Genomic DNA, 14,614 nt, shown 5'->3' with positions numbered 1-14,614 from the left:
TATCATTTTGAGAAATATTTATACGTTATAATTTCTAAAAAATATGTTATATTTAATATAAATAAATTCTAAATCGTTTAATATTTATAGATTCAGTAAATATAATTTTTTTCACTTGAATTACAAGAAAGAGAAAGGGAAAGTTATATTTTGACGGCATCCGAATTATACCCGCTTTTGCACTTTGCCATACACGATCTTTTTCTAATTGATTTTTTTATTCGAAAAATATCACATGCATAGTAAATATTATATATGTAATGCATTTGATGTTTTTATAAATAAGAAAAAAATGATTATATATATACAGTGCGAGTTTTGAATGAATTTTTTTAAATAATAAAGTAAATAAATAAATAATAATAAAAAAAAAAAGAAGATAGCTATTTGAACATGTGTAATTAAAAACCAACAGTATGATGGTAGGAAAAGAGGTGGGAATCATCACGCGGAAAATGGCTAAAAGGAGTGGCCAAGGCTACCTAAAGTTCGTGAATTTGAAGCCAACCACAATGGAAAATACTCCCACCCCACACAACAAAATACAATTATATATATTTCTTTTATTTATATTTTCATTTATTTTCTCAAACATTTTCCTATAATTTTTCCACTTTCTTCAATCATTAAAATACCTACCTTTCGGATTAATTTTTTCAATAATATTTTACTGATTTTAATATTAAAGTGTTGGATCAGGCCACTCATATTATTATTATTTTAATAATAGTGTAACAAATTAATTTTATCATAACTATAATAATAACAAGTATACTTTTAATTTTGGTTGTCCATTTGGACCACAACAAATGCAAAAAAAAAAAAAAAAAAAAAGAAAAGGAAAAGTGTATAAAACTTCGTGATGAGGTTCAAAAATATCTACGGAGTATGTGAAAGTATACGTATATATAATAAGTAGTAAAAGATATACTCGAGTATGTATATAGCATATAAATACATGTAGGTCATAATTCATGGAGCTATTCAAATATCTCATCATTTTGTACAACATAATGAATGCGAAGATCAATTGATAATAGAGATCCATGCCAACGGGCCGGGTCTCGAACGGGTTTGTCAAAATTTGAAACCCTCTCCATCAAGAAAATCTTGAATTCGATGGAGCCGATTAATATGGTTAAGGATAAGTTGTAAAGAGGCTCCCCTAAAATTTATTTTAATTATAAATCTCTTATTATTGTTTGAAAATTTAAAAATATCTTTTCTGAAATTACAAATACCCCTTCAATGAGTTGTCATAAAGTCTTTGTTAGAATATATTTTTGTAATTTTGCAAAAATAAGAATGTATTTTTTAATATGGCAAATTTCAGCAGAACTCATTGTCATTAAATAAAAATATATATTTTTAAAAACAAATAAAAATTCCATAACTCTATTGAAAGGTTAATTTTTATTTGTAAATTTTGTATGTGCATGGTTTAGGCATTAAATGATATTTAAATTTTAATATTGTTATTTATATATACATTAAAATATTTATAAACTACTTGTGTCATTATTTTAATTTATAAAAATATTAAATTTATGTATTATATGTAATTATAAGTACATTATAAATATTTTTAAAATATGTATATATATTTTATATAAGTATATATAAAAACCAGTCGTTGCACGGTTTTCGCGAGCATATAAAAAATTATAGTGTAAGATGAATAGAAAAAAAGATTATAAAGACACAAAATGCAGTGAGGTGATAAATCAGAAAAAAAAATGTGAGGTGAAATAAGAAAAAAATATATTATAAATGTGGGTTTACTAAAAATATGAAGAATGTGAGAGAAAAAAATCTGATAGGTTTTCATAAGAAAATTTGTAAGAGCAAAAAATATGGAGAACATGGGTGGGAGTGAAAAATAAAATAGAGGGTTGAGAGGAAAAAAAATTAATTATAAAAATAATTTAAAAATATTAAAATTACTATTATGTGCAATTATTTTTGAAAGAATAAAATGGACAAAAGGGTAAAATAGACAATAAAATTAGTACAATTATTATTTTTTTATAATAATATAAATATAAAAAAGATAATAATTAAAAAATAATCGGGACAGGTTCGGGTTCAATCACTAAAACCTGAGATATCTATATTAGTTTTTCCATTTGGACCAATCACGTAAGAGTGATAAATGAATGAGATCCATTGATTTGTTTCTAGATATTGTTTTTTTCCTTTGTTTTATTTACTAATATAAAAAAGAAAATACTTCTCATTTACAACTGTTTGATTTATGACATTGTAATATTAAATTTTAAAATAATAATTATATCCTTAAATATTTATATTGATATAAATATTTATTTATTTTAAATGGCTATTATATTCATGAAAATAATAGTAATAATAATAATAAAGGGAAAGAGAATGAATGGGTGGGAAATTGAAATTATATATTACAGTTTTATATACATATGCTAATATGCGAAATGAACATCTCATTTATGTCATGTTTCATAATAAAATTGCTATTACACCACAGTACCAAAAAAGACAAAATCAGAATAATGTTCAGTACGACAAAATTGATTTGACTGGAATTAGGGTTTAGAAGGAGAAGGATGAACGTAGCGTTGTCTGAAGAAAAGCAAGTGATGGGCGTATGCGACGGGATTACGAGTTTGTACTTAAATTCATCTTTGTCGCCACAAACCACAATTCATTCCACTCCACTTTCCAAGTTGCTAAGCCCAAATGGAGTTGAGCACAACTCTCAAATCTCAATCCTCTTGTCTCAAATTATGTATAGGTAATAGGCCCATCAAACATTTCATCACCTGCTAATCCAATTCTACCTTTCTTTCTTATTACATCACCCTTCTTGTTAAGATTAATTTTCGGACAATCTACTTCTGCACTCACAACACAGTTAGGTGTTGGTATGTTTTGAGCCCAAAACCTTAATAATTTTAGCATCTCATAATCTATTACATTTAATATTGGCTAGAATTTGAAATGTATATAATTTATACGAAAAAAGAATCTACTTAAAACACACAAGGAAAAACAATTCTAATATAGTTTCGAATAATTTCTGTCATAATAGCATGACATTTACAAAAATTAATCAACCAATAAATCACTAAAAAAATCCATAATACAACAAACAAGACGTAATCCAACATCATAACCCGGCTGTAAATGGAACCCCAGTGGAAGGCAGCCAAGCCCGACCCGCTATAAGATTCGCCACCGTGAACCGATTTGCCACATTTGGACTCCTTATCGCATGGTACCCAGGCCACTTGACCCGGTTTCTCGTGGACCCACCCGGCCCGAAGTTCTGGTACTCCCCATAATACAGAGTACTCAACGCGAAATCCGAGTCTTCCCACCTGGACCAACCCTCGGGGCTCACCAGGCTGTCGAGGTAGCTCTTCATAATCACGGTCCGAGAGTACTGCTGCCAGGGCCGGCCCAGATAGGTTTTAAAAGATCTGACAACGGGTCTGAGGTCGGGTGCGGGCATGACCCGGGAGTTGTGGATGGAGATACCCGTGTTCTGGAACGGGTCGCCCCTGCCCTGAGCAGTGATGACGTTGGCCTGGCCGACGAGTGGGCGGCGCACGTAGATGATGCAGTTCTGGAAGACAACGGCGGCGTTGCCGAAGATGAAGTCGATGGTGCCGTAGATGTAGCAGGCTTTGTAGAACTGGCGCTGGGCGTGGACGAAGAGAGTGTCTTGGTATCCTTCGAATCCGCAGGCGTAGAAGACGGAGAGGTCTGAAGCTGACCGGAGCGCCACCGCTTGCCCCTTCTGTGGCCCCGCGGTGTTGCGGAATGTTATCCCTCGGGCTATGAATCCGATACCGTCAATCCCTGGGGTTGAAATATATCAGTAAAATGAGATAAATTTAGCAGAAGTTTTTTTTTTGAATCCGATACCGTAAATCCCGATGGGATTCAAATTTGTGATCTTTAATTTATTTATGAAACTTCAATTTTAACCACCAGACTATAACATTATTAACGATCCGGCCTTTATCTTTGCATTCAAAAATACTTCAATAAGAAATATCAAAAAATTAATGATTTATTATTTTTTTTTATTTTTTCAATAAAAACAAAATGTGTTTTTATTAATGATATATGTAGCACGAACTAATGATTTGATTTGAAAAGATTAAGAAGCTTCTGTGTCTAAAGTCAAACTATATATGTAATAATAATAATATTCATAAAGCGACAATCCGTAATTTGAAATTAAAGTTTAAGCGAGGGGTCAATCAATATTTTATTACACTAATTAACATTGAAATATGCTAAAAAGTTAACTTGATGCAATTGATTGATTCAAATGCAATTCTCCGAAAAGAAAAAGAATCTTGCACATATACAACTGGTATATGCTTTTCTTTCCTCATTAAATTATATTTTATTACAATTTTCCATTTTCTTCACAGTTAATTAGGTATGATTTATTATTCATTCCATTAATTACATGATAAATATACATATTCATCATATACAATTAATTTAAATTTAGTATAAAGATCGATTGCAGCTAATTTTTCGTATTATGATCTAAGTATATACAGGAAAGTAAGATACACATAGCAATTAATGCAGCAATTTTTTATATATTACATCCGAAACATCATAAATAACTAAGTAAGAAAAATATGAAATTGTTTAATTTTTCAGAACTTTTGAAACCTTACACTAATTAAAATATTTTTTATCAGGTCTCAAATTTTCAGTTACAATTAATGTATCTTAATTACAGTTAATACGAGATTAATAAATAGATAAACATACTGTCTTAAGAGCAGAGGGCCAGCTGATTACTAATTTATTTGGCAAAGTAAACTATATATATATATATATATAGGGAGAGAGAGAGAGAGAGAGAGATTTCTCAAATTGTCTTTAATTAATGAATGTGTCATGTTCGTCCTGTAACAAATTATTAATGGAGAAAATTAATGATAGATCTGCTAAATGTATATAGCAATAATTAACGAAATAGGAATCTGATTCAACATTAATTACTACGTTCTGACCTCATTAATATCTCCAAATATTTAAATATATATAATATAATTTAATTAAAAACCAATACAAAGATTGCAAATGCATGAAACTAATAAATATATATATATATATATATATATGCAGCTTTTCATTAATTAGCCTATTCTAGTCATATTCGGACGCATGCACGCATGCAGCTCTAACCGTGAGTCCTCAACTATAATTTCGTGTTTCATTTTATGTGTAGAGAGTACTTTTGTTTTTGTAAGAAATATATATATATATATATATCATGAATTTTACACGTCTTGTGATAACGATTTACAATAAAAAAAAAATTCAAAAACTGTAAAATTGTATATAGCGATTAAAGTGAATAAAACCATTCATTTTTAATTTAAGTTTTTTTTGACTAAAATTGCATTGTTAAAACAATAAAATTTTTATTGGGGCTAAATAAACACGTAAACTATATTTGTCAATTTATATATATATATATATTATGATTGATATAATAAAAAATAAAAATTTAGGGGCCGACACAGTAAATATATTTGGATTAGTATGATACGATAAAAGACAAAATTGTAGTCCAGAATCCAAAATAAAGTGAAATTTTTTAGTTAAATAAGTTTAGATCAAATTAAATTAATTTTTTAACATTATAAATAAATTATATGATAAGTTATTGTACTTGTTATATAATTGATTTAAAAAGATGATCAGATTTCACAAGAAACTAAGATGATGATGGGCGAATAAAAACCCTAAAGCACAAAGTGCAGAAAACTGACCAACAGTTGCAGAACTATAGGTGGTGAAGCCCGTCGAGACGCTCCGGCTGCCGGTGATCACCGTATACCTAAGCCCATCTCCCACCAGCATCACCTTATTCATCGTCCTGCTTATCAGTATGTTCTCCCTATATACCCCTCTCTTCACATACACAACCACCCTCCCATTCCCCACCCTCCTCGCCGTAGCGTAGTTGATCGCCGCCTGGATCGACCTGAAGTGACCCGACCCGTCTTTCGCCACGATCACGTTCGCCCTCGACGCCAGCTCCAAGTCCTGAAGCAGCTCCCTGTCCCGGCCCGACACCCACGCCGGATACCCGTTCTCATCACTGGAATGATAACTGCTCGACGAGTTGTCGAGGAGTCCGCCGTTGGTTGCGAGACTGTTGCTTATCAGTTCGGAAACATTGCCCGACAGAATCGGGGAGCTGAATTTGGTGACATTGAGGTCGAGGGAGCCGGAACGGCAGATCTCGATGTTGGTCAGCGCGGTGCTGAGCCATGTCTGTGCGTCGAAGTTGGTGAAGCTGGCGTTAGTTTGAATGCTCTGCAGAGTGGTGTTGAGTTGGAGGATTGTGTTTTCAATGAGGTTGTTGCAGTCTCGGTTGACTATGGTTTTCCTTTTGCTCCGGCACCGGCTGCCAACGTTGTTGGCCTGGGTGTGGGCGTGGACGGCCCGGTCCAGCGCAGCCTGTATGGTCATAGTTCGGAATTCCTCCCTGGATTTAGGGGTGAGTTGGGCCATGAAATAGGTGCAGGGAGCGGGGTGGGGGGTGGTGCTGCACCACCAGTCGATGCCATTATTTGTGGTTTCAACGTCTGCAAGAAGGCTATAAAAACACAGAAAAGAAACAAAGAAGAAGATATGAATTGTGATGATAGACATGATGAGGGTTTTTTGAAAAGTTTAATGTAGTATCATGATAGGTTTAATTAGGTTTATGATGAATTTAAGAAGAGGTCTTGAATGGTTTTATGTCTTTATAGAGGGATTTTGACAGTTGGCCTTGTTTGAAATAATTAAAATTGCATGAAAAAATAATGTAAATCAAAGTTGAAAATCGAGTGTACGTATGTTTAAAGTGACGAGATCCTTGTTTCATGGATCACGGCCATTACACTCAAGGGGGTGTATGGATTGGATTTATAATTGATTTTGCCGTATCATCGTGTCAAGAGCCATTCATTACAACAACTTGATCAACATACCATTAATTTTGTATATTTCAGAAATAAATGAGAGACAAAGAGAAAGATGAAGATGATAGCATTTATTGTTCCAAGGGTACTACTGTACGTATAGTGGCATCTTTTGATCAATCTCAAATCCTATACGTCAAACCCTTTTTTTTCTTTCTAAAATAAATGGATGGGGTAATAATATTTAAATTCAAAATCTTTTCTTTTGAAAAAAAAATAATTCAAATCAGATTTGGTTAAATTTAAATCAATTATATAACAAGTAAAATAATGATATCATCAATTACGTGAAGTTCTTTTAAATTCGCTAAGAATCATAGGACTTCGATTTTATCAACTGAACTAGGCCATATTGGCCACTAAATACATGAAGTTAATAACTTGAGTGGGGTACTAAATTAAAGTAAATTGGAGATGAGAGAGAGAGAGGGAGATAGCTTGAAGTGTTTGAATTGCTTAACGAAATTCGCGCGACGGCCAAGTGCGAACACAATTAAGGTGGCAACAAAGGCGTGATTCCCGAGCTGAAGTAACAACAAACATGAAGAAATTAAGTATAAGTCGCTGGTGAATGTGATTCCGTACGCATGCACATCAAACTGAAATCGTGTTTGGCTTGATTCCGAAGCTAAGAAGAAGCCTATATTCCACGATTGTAATAATTAGTTAGTTAAACAAGATGTCTGACCCTTACCATTTAATCTGCAGCTTAGCCATGTGCTTACCACTTCTCATTACGCTATTTTCTCCTGCTTTTTTCATCCCAAATATCCACTTTATTATATACTGTTTTTTGTTTTTCGGTCAAACAAACAAAACCTAATTCTTTGTAAATTATATATATGTCATGGAGGTCAATTAATTAGTAATTAGTGTTTGGTTTCGTTGGTTTTTGTGAAAATATATTATTCATTTTAATTTCTACAATATATATATATATTTGGGAAGATTTTTATGAAACGTGTTTGATTTTTTTTTTAATTTATTTTGAGAAAATTATATATGAAATCGAACGTATACTTGAACATCGTACGCGTCTCCTCAAAATGTGAGTATTAAATATTTAGAAATTTGAGGAAAAATATTTATGGATAAATGAGTTCCTTAGGGTTTGACTCTCATTATTTAGAAATTTATTGAATATTTTTTAATATTTAATGAAATTATACAATTTTTTTATCGAGGTTTAAAATTATTAATTTTGTTCTTATTGTCATTATTTTAGAAAAACTTTACAAAAAAAAAAAATTGTCGAGCTTAACATGTAATGTTTGGTATGTATGATTTGTCACTCTTTTAAAATTGTACATGAAATAATCGCAAATATATTGTATGTACATTAGAAAAAAATTTACTCTTGCTTCCATTTTATTAAATATGGATTTGAACCCATAGAAAATGATAATTATTAACCATAGTTAAATAATATTAATGTAATAAATTTAATTTATTTATTATGGTGAAAATATTTATCATGACTTTTTGAAAATCACGACCAACAAATGCTGAGAATTGATTATAATTAAATATTATATTTTCTGGAAAAATGATGGACGCCATATATCAGATGTGAGTTGTAGACTTCTTCAGTGGTGAAAAATGTCCACTTATTGGGTTTAAATAGAAGAAGGTGAACACAAATCCTAACTGACTGAACTAACAAATTGTACATGTCAACATTAAGTGATTTACACGTGAAGATATGATACAAGAATCATAAAACAGAAAATATGTAGTGATCTCCCTCGATTCACGATCTCATTAGTCAGGCGAGCAACTAAGGGGCTGATCTGCGACCTCCTCAGTCAGCTCGTTCCGCAACCTCAGCCAGGATCCCAATTGCGATCAGCCTCAGCATTCCCAACAGATTGGTGCAGTTTGAAATATATGATGTTCTTAATATATATATATATGTATGTATGGTCAAATATAAGGTGTTGAATCATTTTAAAAAGAAAAAGAAATATAAGGTGTAGGGCTGCACGACAGCGTTTAGTTATATTGGGTTGGGCTGACAGGGTGGCCCTTTTATAAAATTGATGAAGTTTTGCTCAGCCCAGATCCAATCCCTTTTTGTGGGCTGGACCTATGAGATCTAACTCCATTTAGGGCCCACTAAGAAATTATGACACAATATAACTATATTCTAATTTAAGGTAAAATTATAAAATTAAAATGGACTTTTCTAATAAATATTGTAATTAGAAACATTCTCTAGTTTTTTAAAAATTATAAATACTCATCTTAATGATCGATTAATAAATACTCCCTCAACAGCTCATTGTAAAAGGTAGACAATCGTTAATTACAAATGCACATTTATAATTTTATAAACAACGAAAACATATTTGTAATTATAGTAAAAACATTAATTTTGATTCATTTGTTCCCATACTTTATATAAAAAGCAAAATTGTTGGCCGCTTATAAATTACGTAACTAAAAAACAATAGAAAACGATGTGGTCAAAATCGTTGACAACATTATAATATCAAATGCTAACTGATTTTGGATTTCGCACCCTACTTTTAATACATTAGATTCGAAGATTCCGAATTAGACTTGATTTCGGAATTAAGTTTAATTTCATAGGTGGTGTATATATATATATATATATATCTTATATGTATCGAGCGTGAAAATATCTATGAAAGATACGAATCGTATTCTATTATAGTAACAATAATGTAAGTTCTTGTTAATGTGATTCGATTAATTCTCACTGTTTGATATTTTTACATATTTTTCATAAGTTCTGATGCAATATTTTTTAATTTTACTGTAATTTATTTTTGAATTAATTGTTTCTATTTTGATGAGATTATATATACCATACTAACTTGTTTTTCCATTTCCCCCATTTTTCCCATTTGATAAATTTAAGCTTGCTACATATACTGCATATATATATTGGCAATTTTTACAGTAAATATTAAATAAAATACGAGATTACAGAAAAGCCCTCTTATTTGCACGTAAGCAACATCGATGTAGATTTTCGATTTTTTAACTCAGATCAATTATAAAATTATCATATATATATATATATATATGTATACATGTAAAATGTATGTCTTGTTAATTATTATCGTAAGTACTTAGGTTAAATTCCTGGGACACAGCATGATGAAGAACACATATTTTAGTGCAAAATGAAGATCGACTCCATTCAGTTGATGTGTGAAGTTCACTTAAAGTTGAGTAGATGTGGATTTCACTTAAAGAACCAAACATACCTCTTCATTCCCATGCATATATACCAACACAACCTTAATTAAATCATCGATCAACAAATTAAAACAGGGTTTAAGGTATATTTATTAATTATATATACTCCTAATTCATCACTGTCCGATCACCTCTCATATTCATGAAATCAGTAGAAATGATGGGAGGGAAGATTTTGGTGTTGGTCGTGTTATTAGTTTGTTATGTCATGACCAGTAGTGATGCAAAGCCTAATTTGCATGATTATGGTGATGCCTTGTCCAAGAGCATACTCTTTTTTGAAGGGCAGAGGTCCGGGAAGTTGCCCTCCACGCAGCGTTTGACGTGGCGGAAGGACTCCGCCCTACGCGATGGCGCCGACCAGGGTGTAAGTGTCTTTTTGTCTTGCCTAGTTTGGTGGGTATATTCCAATTTATTCAAATCACTGTCGAATTTGAGCTGTTTTTTATATTTATAAGACATTGAATTTTATTTTTAAAATAATTATTAAGATGTTAAAAAAAATATTTTATTTTTTAAAAAGAATTTATAAATTCCTAATATTTGAATTTATAAGCTCCTTTTTGAAAATAATTACCAATAAGCTCTCAAACACATTATAAATTCTTAATTTTTAGAAATTAATTTCTACTACATTTTTAAAGTTATTTGCGCCAACGACCCCATTAATTAATCATAAAAGACAATAAAGTCCTTTTGATGTATAGGTGGACTTGACGGGAGGCTACTACGACGCCGGCGACAACGTGAAGTTCAATTTCCCAATGGCATTCTCAACAACGTTGCTGGCGTGGGGAGTACTCGAGTACGGCAAGTCGATGGGCCCCGACTTGCCGCATGCACTGGAGGCCGTCCGATGGTCGACGGACTACTTCCTCAAATCCACCGCCACGCCTGGCGTCGTTTTTGCTCAAGTCGGCGACCCCAATGGCGACCACAACTGCTGGCAACGTCCCGAGGACATGGACACTCCTCGAACCGTTTATAAGGTTAGTGAGAAAGCTCCCGGATCAGAAGTTGCGGCGGAGATAGCGGCGGCGTTGGCGGCGGCTTCGTTGGCGTTCAAGGCTTTCGGAGATAGGCCGTACTCTAAACTGCTTTTGCAAAGGGCCTCCAAGGTAAATATTCACCTATTATTAGTAATATTGTAAATTACTATTGACTCCTTTTACATTTGTCTAAAAATTTATAAATATCTTTTAAAATTAAAATAGTCTAACAAATAATTCACGACAAAAACATAAGTGTTTTTAAAGTGAATCGGTTGCATGTATTGAGAAATATTAATTTCGACAAATTTATTATAATTATTTGGTTTGTAATTCTAACTATGGTTTACGTTTTGGTGTTGCTTATAAAAACAACAGTTGATAATTATTGATACTGTCGTATTTATTATAAATTTTTTATTTATGATTACGATCTTTATCCATTACAAAAAGTTTTGTAATCATGGTCATTAACCATTGCCCCTGGCACGGATGTTCCATTTTTTTTAATAATTAAACTACTTTTTGGCAAGAAAATTTTGGTAGATACGTAGTTTGTGAATATTTGGAGTAATAATTAATTTGTGTGGCAGGTATTTGAGTTTGCAGACAAGTTCAGAGGTTCTTACAATGAGAGCATTGGGTCGGGAGCATGCCCTTTTTACTGTGATTTCAGTGGGTATGAGGATGAGTTGCTATGGGCAGCAGCTTGGCTTCACAGAGCCACTAAAAGCCCTGTCTATTGGAATTATGTTGTGCGCAACATACAAAACTTTAAACCAAAGATTGAAGGAGGCATTTCCGAATTTGGATGGGATTCTAAACATGCTGGAATTAATGTTCTTCTTTCTAAGGTATTTTCCTATATTCCTACATTAAAATTTAGAGTATATTACAATACTCTCTCTTAAAGTTTGATAAATTATATCTAACACTCTTAATTTTTTGTTTCCATCTAACCGCTAGATCCATCTTTTAATCAAAATTTAACGAATTTGTTGATATTAGTAAAAAGTTGAATGAAAAAAAATTCATATTTACCTACGATTAACTTAAGGGTAGTTTGATTAAAAAAAAAAGATTTGTTTGATTTAAAATAAGTCAATCGGGTAATATGAATTTTTGTTTAATTTTTTTCGCTATTATCAATAAATTCAATTAATTTTTATTATTTGAGAAATCTATTTGTGAGATAAAAATAAACCCGAAAATATTGAATATAATTTTTCAACCCCAATAAAATATAAATCTAATTGCACCAAATCTCAGACAAGGATGCTCCAATTATCCTTAAAATTTATTGCACAAATCATGAGCAAGGTTGGGGTGATTCTTATTAATATGTTCATGCAGTATGTGCTAAGCCAGCAGAGCTTAGAAGCAACAACTCCTTTCCTCTCCTACGCGGACGACTTTGTGTGTAATGTGTTGCCTGAATCTCCAACCAACACAGTCAGCTTCTCTCCTGGTACTTGTCTCTCTAACTAAGTTCCTATGTTATTTCATCATGTTTTACTCCAATAAATTAAATAAAAATTGTAGTAATCTGCCAAACAATTTTATTGCAGGTGGACTTCTATTCAAATCAGGAGTTTGTAACATGCAGCACACGACTGCTCTCTCATTTCTTCTGTTAGTGTATGCTCGTTATTTGAAAAATTCCAAACACGTGATTCGATGCAATGATGTAATTATCGCTCAAAATCAACTTGTTCGTTTCACGAGAAAACAGGTAAAGAATATAATTGAATATTCATGGTCTTAATGCATGCATATGTGTAATAACACAGAACACCCCCTAAACGTTAAATATATTTCAAAAAGAAGTTCATTAGTTTTGGAAAATTACACTGAAACCCACACTACAGATCATTCTTCTTGCTATTTGATCCTTAGGGTGAAATTCGTAGTCTAAACATGATTTGAAGGATTTTCAGTGGCATTGCTTGGATCACTTTTACAGACAAAGCTTTACCTGTTTATTGAAAGCTCCAACACAGATTAATGTTCGTATACGTGCAAGAAATATAATAACCGATATAAACGAATGTATGTGAATTTAACTTTCTAAAATTAAGGGATCTATTCGTAATATATCTAAACTCAGAAGATTACGTGGATGTAATTATCCCTTTTTCTCAACAAGGAGTAATTTTGATCAATGTGTCCTAACATAATGCAGGTGGACTACATACTAGGTGACAATCCATTGAATTCATCCTACATGGTGGGATATGGCACAAAATTTCCCCAAAGAATTCACCATAGGGCCTCTTCATTGCCCTCCATAGTTCAACAGCCACAGCACATCGACTGCAAGGGCGGCACGCCCTATTTCTTGACCGATCAGCCTAACCAAAACCTGCTGATCGGAGCTGTCGTGGGAGGGCCCGATATCCATGACGCGTTTGCAGATAATCGTATTGATGCTGCAAAGTCGGAGCCGACTACGTATGTGAATGCACCTCTTGTAGGCCTCTTGGCCTACTTCAAGGCTCGTTCTTCTCATTAGGAGAGTTATTTTTGTGTTGCTTGGTTGAATTTTTCTTCTATCGTAGAGGATCGATAGTATTAGCCCGTGGAAATTGATGATTGGAATGCCTTATAGGCCAATAATACCAAATACCTGTTGACGGTAGATTAAATTTTTCCCAGTGAATATAAAGTATACTTGTAATTAAAACTACAATATCAAGAGATGTGCTTGTAATTTTATAAAAAGCACAAAATAAAAAATTATGGATAATGGATCACAGAGTTATGCAAAAACAGGTTTGAAAAATAAGTTAAATTATTCAATATTTATTAAATAACCATCTCATCTAAAAGTTTAAACTGTTATAGAGGAGAATCATCTAATATCTTAACATGCCACCTCACGTATAAACTGCAAACCCTGCATGTGAAATATTTCTTTTATAAATGGGTGATAATAAGATTCAAATCCAAAATATCTTATTTGACTTGACTCAATAGTATATTAAACGATCACTTTATTTAAAAATTTAAACTATTAGAGAATAATTATTTAATATTTTAAAAATACTCGATACAATATTGAGTAGCAAAAGCTCATCAAACTCAATTTGTTAAACAAGTCAAATTATTCAATTCACGATTCAAAGACAATTCGTAAAAACATGTCTGATCTCGATTTCTTAAACATATGAAATCAAGTTTGAGTGTTATATTTTGTTTAAAAATTTTAAGTGACTCGAATTTGATTCAATCAATTATCAACATCAAGTTATTTGAACACAATTTGTATTTCATTCAAATAAAGTTTGTTTGGCTGGTTTCAATTATCAATCCAACCAAATCCTTAATGTTTGTTAAATCTGATAAAAGGTCTGATCTTGTAACTCCATCATTATTATGTTGTGTAAGGTATTCGCTGCTTTAATT

General features: G+C 32.1%; 2 protein-coding genes across 2 annotated transcripts; one reads left to right on the top strand and one right to left on the bottom strand.

Moving 5' to 3' along the window:
* Positions 1 to 3,018: 3,018 nt before the first annotated feature.
* Positions 3,019 to 6,823, bottom strand: LOC105179222 (putative pectinesterase/pectinesterase inhibitor 59). Its single transcript, XM_011102822.3, has 2 exons — positions 5,790 to 6,823; positions 3,019 to 3,840 (listed from the first exon to the last, which is right to left on the bottom strand). The coding sequence occupies exons 1-2, from the start codon at positions 6,676 to 6,678 to the stop codon at positions 3,146 to 3,148; spliced, it is 1,584 nt and encodes a 527-aa protein (XP_011101124.1). The 5' UTR covers positions 6,679 to 6,823; the 3' UTR covers positions 3,019 to 3,145.
* A 3,475-nt stretch (positions 6,824 to 10,298) lies between these two features.
* On the top strand, positions 10,299 to 13,827 carry LOC105179273 (endoglucanase 8-like). Its single transcript, XM_088882959.1, has 6 exons — positions 10,299 to 10,587; positions 10,928 to 11,338; positions 11,803 to 12,063; positions 12,563 to 12,677; positions 12,778 to 12,941; positions 13,392 to 13,827. The coding sequence occupies exons 1-6, from the start codon at positions 10,363 to 10,365 to the stop codon at positions 13,719 to 13,721; spliced, it is 1,506 nt and encodes a 501-aa protein (XP_088739085.1). The 5' UTR covers positions 10,299 to 10,362; the 3' UTR covers positions 13,722 to 13,827.
* The last annotated feature ends 787 nt before the right edge of the window (positions 13,828 to 14,614 follow it).

The sequence above is a fragment of the Sesamum indicum genome, linkage group LG7 (genome assembly GCF_026168435.1).
Source record: "Sesamum indicum cultivar Baizhima isolate 11 linkage group LG7, ASM2616843v1, whole genome shotgun sequence".
NCBI classification, from domain to species: Eukaryota; Viridiplantae; Streptophyta; class Magnoliopsida; order Lamiales; family Pedaliaceae; genus Sesamum; species Sesamum indicum.
This window is presented reverse-complemented; position numbering and strand designations above follow the sequence as displayed.

What these genes read in the sequence shown, in the direction of transcription:
- LOC105179273 (XM_088882959.1), top strand. Translation starts at nt 10,363, where the DNA reads ATGAAATCAGTAGAAATGATGGGAGGGAAGATTTTGGTGTTGGTCGTG. An exon ending in GCGATGGCGCCGACCAGGGT is followed by an intron (nt 10,588 to 10,927) that starts GTAAGTGTCTTT and finishes TTTGATGTATAG; the next exon opens with GTGGACTTGACGGGAGGCTA. An exon ending in TTAATGTTCTTCTTTCTAAG is followed by an intron (nt 12,064 to 12,562) that starts GTATTTTCCTAT and finishes ATGTTCATGCAG; the next exon opens with TATGTGCTAAGCCAGCAGAG.
- LOC105179222 (XM_011102822.3), bottom strand. Translation starts at nt 6,678, where the DNA reads ATGTCTATCATCACAATTCATATCTTCTTCTTTGTTTCTTTTCTGTGT. An exon ending in CTATAGTTCTGCAACTGTTG is followed by an intron (nt 3,841 to 5,789) that starts GTCAGTTTTCTG and finishes TTTCAACCCCAG; the next exon opens with GGATTGACGGTATCGGATTC.